General features: G+C 36.4%; 1 protein-coding gene across 1 annotated transcript; it reads right to left on the bottom strand.

Annotated features, from left to right (window-relative positions):
* Positions 1-483: 483 nt before the first annotated feature.
* Positions 484-1,038, bottom strand: LOC104533588 (interferon epsilon-like). Its single transcript, XM_010178947.1, has one exon. It carries the CDS (start codon positions 1,036-1,038, stop codon positions 484-486), a length of 555 nt encoding a protein of 184 aa, XP_010177249.1.
* Positions 1,039-4,918: the final 3,880 nt, after the last annotated feature.

Genomic DNA, 4,918 nt, shown 5'->3' with positions numbered 1-4,918 from the left:
AAGAATATGAATGGTCTCAATCTAAGCCAGGACCAGTTAAATAAACAATATACTACTTTATTTTTTATGCAGATTCAGTTAGTACAAATCTAGCAATTCCTGTGAGGTGAGAGATGTGCAGTCCATTCACAAATATGAGTCTTTATCTGTAGGTGAAATAGAGATGGAAAGTGGCAGCACATTTTCTCAAAGAAAACACCATAGGATGATACTATTTGTCATAAGACTACAATCTCTCCCTATGGAATAACCCTCACTGATAAGTCATATAGAGTAATTTATAGCTATTGTAGACACCTTGCTTACCAAGAGAAAAATTTACTTACATTGAATAATGCATTACATTTGCAAAAATAAATTTAAGCAACATAAATTAATACAATAAAAATTAATCAAAAGCACTGCCATAAGATAGATCATAGAACAAATAATAAGTACAAATATTTTTAAAGCTAAGTTATGTCAGGTCAAAATCTTTGTACCTTAGTTGTTAAGCTTCCTTATGACTTGCTCAATCAATTGAAGACATCTCCTCATTTCTGCACGGCTGATCTCCCAGGAGCACAGGTTGTGTTGTTTGTCTTTAAGAAAACAATCTATTTTTTGGAAGTACTTTTTCAGTTTCAGCCTGTTGACTTCTTTTCTCTGAAGGAAGTGGGTCTGCTTCTTGATTATGCATGCCTCCAATTGCTCGATTTGCTGATAAAGTCCATTTTGGAATTGTTTGACAGCTGTCCCATCCCAAGCAGCTAGAGTCAGATTTTTGCTAAAGATACAGAAGATGTGTTGGAAGATCTCTTCAATGGCCACTTTGACAGACTCTTTCTGTCCAGGCTTTAGAACCTGCTCAGGAAATCTGAAGGACATTTTCTCTCTTAGACATTGTTGAGGAAACTTTCTGCCCATTTTATCCAAAAGTTGCAGGCTGTTCTTGATCACTTGTCTTTGCTGTAAAGGAAGGTGATTACACTGAAGACTGGAGATGGTGGTGGTGCACAACAGTATGAGGCCAATTTGTAGCAAGCTAAATGCATTCATGATAAAAACAAACTCTTATGTTCCTCCTTTCCTGAGAGACAGGCTGAGATTCTTTGAAGGTCATTTGTAGGCTCCTGTTTCTTCAAAATCTTGAAATTTAATTATTCTATAGGAGAAGTTTTCTTTCATCATTTTTTGGTTTTTAAGGTTTTCCCCCTTGTGTAGGCTTTTGACACTTACCACTTTCATTTTCTGCTTTATGACTTCATTGTCTTTTTTTTTGCCACTTTCTTTTTATTTCAGCTGGATATTAGAATGTTATATATATGTATATATCTTAGATAACCTATACCATCTCCCTCAGAAGTTCTACAGGAACTATAATGAGAATTTAAATGAAAAAATTACAGAAATATCCTTAGTTTCTTAATATTTTAGCAGAGGAAGAACATGTTGAAATAGAATAACATTCTCAGTGATGGGTCTGAAACCTATTAAATACTACTGCCATCTTGTCTCCTCAGCATGATTATACTTCCAAAATTCAGTTACACTTTATTATTATTTCTCTATTATTTTCATTCAGGGAAAATATTTTCTTTCTCCTCACCTTTATTTCTCTTGACCATTTAGACTCAAAGGACAGATACCATATCATTAAAATATGTGTGTGTGTGTGTGTGTATACATATAAATGGATATATGCTTTAATATACCTGTATGTCTTTTAATACATACACACTGCTAATGAAATGAGGCCTTGATTTTACTTAAGAGACTGTAAGTGCCATGGGAATGCAAATACTTTCATGGGAACAGGCTAGATACTTGGACAAAATACTTTTTTTCCCTTATGTAAGTAACTGAGCAATATTTAATACCAATGCCAGTAGGGCATGGGTCTGAATTCTGATGTTAAATGGCAAGAGAATGAATAGAGAAGACAAAAAATACTCTAAAATTGAGCCATTTTCTATCACTGGCCATATAGTAGAGAAGATTAGGATTGTCACAGTATACTGAGAAATCTAGCTCCTGTCTTTGATTTTATTTTGGTGAAAGCTAGTCTTAAACTATCATTTTGATGTTTCCACAACCTCTTGCACAAATATATATCATTGCAAAGGCAATTCTTTGCAGATAATTATGTCTTGATTAAGAGATCAGATAAACTGTTTTAGTCTGAGACCTGGCTCTGTATTTTTGTTCTGTTGTTGCACCCATTGCTATGTCGTTGGCTTCATTCCCAGTCTGGTAGTCACTCTGAGCAGATTTATGACACTATTTTAGGGCTTCCTTTGTGTTACCTACATAGGTATTTGGGAGGCTTTAAAAAGTCATAAATTAATCTGAGCACAGTTACTCACATGAGCGAACTCTTTGGATGCCCTGATGTTTCTTAAGAAACCTTGGACTGTATGTACTGCCAGTGTGAGGAAAAAGCAAATTGCCTATAACCTATGAAAGTATTAAATAAAAATAGTAAGAATAATCAGAGCAGGATATAAAATACATAACATGTGACCAAATCTTTTCACTTAGTGGGATTATTTATTACTTTGGAAAACCTAACCTGAAGGGCCTTATTGTGTTAGATACACAGCAGCTATAGAGATGTATCACTTTTGTAAAAATACACCTGTGCAAGGTAAACATATAACATATTGCAATCATCATGAAATCAATTAAAAATGTATTTAGCTCAAGAAAAATATTAAATACTGCTAAAGCTATTTCCATAAGTTACCCACAAGTATTTTTTCCAAGCTGTCATCATCGTACGAGCTTAATCCTTCTACTGATTTAAACAGATAAACTTCTTCACATCTCCCAGACACACAAGTTCTTTCTTTCCTCTTGCTAAATAATTTTTTACATGTTTCCCTTTCAAAGAAGAGCTGGAGATGCCATCCTGGATGTCAGAAATGTTACAGAAAGGAAAAACAGAAGATGGTCTCTTTCAGATTTCTTACAAAGACAGAGCTGATCCAGATGTTTTATTCTCTTGTCTGTGTTAACAGAGCAGTTGTCCATTCTTCCTCACTGAATAGTTACACTTCACTTAGTCCATCAGGCTTTCATGTTTTTAATTGTTTTTTTTTGTTTGTTTGTTTGTTGGGTTTGTTTTTTTATAACAACAAACTGCTCTTCCCCACTCAGCCAATTATTGCACAAAGCAAAGCAGAACAGTGGACTTGGGACAGTCTCCCCTAATCATCTATCCTTATTGCTTAATTCAGAAACAAACAGCTCATTAAGAGTAATGACTGGAAGAGGTAACTGAGTACTGCTCAGTATGCTCAGTATGAAGCTGCTGTTATTTCTCTGCCTGTGGAGAAGCACAGACCATTCTAACCTAGAATGAAAAGAGGAAATAAGTTTAGAAAGAGCAGCTGTATTTCCAAGTAAACCTTAGATCATTATTCTAGAAAGATCTGATCTTTGATTCCATGCAAGAAAGATATGCCCTTAAAGGGTCATCTAGCTATTTAGGTATTCATTACAGGAGTGTAAGAAAGACTAGAGCTAAACATAAGCACAATTTTATGTCTTTCTAACACCTTCAGAATTCCACAAATTGCTTCCCTAGTGGAAGTTTTAAATTTTATTTTACAATGCAACGGATGAATGAAATTAATACTCACTGTCCCTTATGACATGGGTTCTTTTACTCAGGTACCAGTGTAAGTGGTAAGTCTAAATTCAGCCTATGTATATGCTGGCAAATAGGGTACTGCAAGAGAGTATTTGTGCAAAATAGTGTGCTTTTGGCCTCTGATAACTACACCATGTTGAAACACTTCATCCAACCTTACACCAGCTACCACAAATCAAAATAACCAGTTCCTCTCAAATTTCATCTATTCCATCTATCAGTTTCTTCTCTCCCTTATAATTAAAACATACTGATTTTAACAAGTCAACATGCCACAAGGAAGCCCAAATAGGTTCAGTTTGCCACTGCACCAGACAGCTTCTGCCTCAGCTAGCTTGACACTGACCATGTTAAAAGAAAATAGTTTTTCTCCATTATACTTTCAATTACAGCTATAACCTGCCAGTCCTCACTCTTATACATCTAAGTTCCCTCTTTGTTACGACTTTTTTTGAAGCAAAAACTTCAAATACAGGCAAATTGGATTCTTTACTCTTATCCTAAGGCCATGTGGTTGGCTTAGTGCAAGCCTCCTGCTGTGATGGACAAAGGTAGAAGTGGCCAAAAGTGCCCATGTGCTTGTCTGAAATGGAGTAGTACAGGGTTAATACTACAGCTGAGACAGGGTTAATTTTCTCAAGAAGCTGGGAGGGGGCACAGCCAGGTTAGCTGACCTGAGCTAGCCAAGGGGATAATCATGCCCAGATAATCGATACTGTATGACGTCTTGCCCAGTGTATAGCCTGGGGGAACTGGCCAGGGTGGGAAGATTTTTTTGGTTCAATTTGGGGCTGAGCCAGTTCCGGATGGTGAGCATTTCACTGGGCATCACTCACTTTGTGGGCTCTTCTACTTGTGTTACTGTTGTTATAATTTCTCTTCTCCTTGTGTTGTTCTGTTAAACTCACCTTATCTCAACCCACAAGGTTTTTTCCTCCATTTTTTTCCCCAGTTCTCCTCCAGACCCCAGCAGAGGGGAAGGGCTGAGCGAAGTTCTTTGTTCCCGCCTGGGCTTAAACCATGACAAGACATGCAGCATTCATTTTTTAATAAGTAAATTAGTAAAAAATTACCAGACTATTCCAAGTGGCAGCTGCGTTCTTTAAATGGAGGATCTCTTACAATCACTTATTAATGAGAAAAACCACAGGTGCCCAAGCTAAAAATGCTTTTCAAACCCTTCTGTTTATCTCAAAAAGCCAGACATTTTCTAAGACAGGTTTGCATTATAACAGCGATTTTTATGAAATATAAACATTACAAAGGCAGCCTTGGAGAATACCA

This window comes from Mesitornis unicolor, unplaced genomic scaffold (genome assembly GCF_000695765.1).
Source record: "Mesitornis unicolor isolate BGI_N332 unplaced genomic scaffold, ASM69576v1 scaffold2912, whole genome shotgun sequence".
Taxonomy (NCBI): Eukaryota; Metazoa; Chordata; class Aves; order Mesitornithiformes; family Mesitornithidae; genus Mesitornis; species Mesitornis unicolor.
This window is presented reverse-complemented; position numbering and strand designations above follow the sequence as displayed.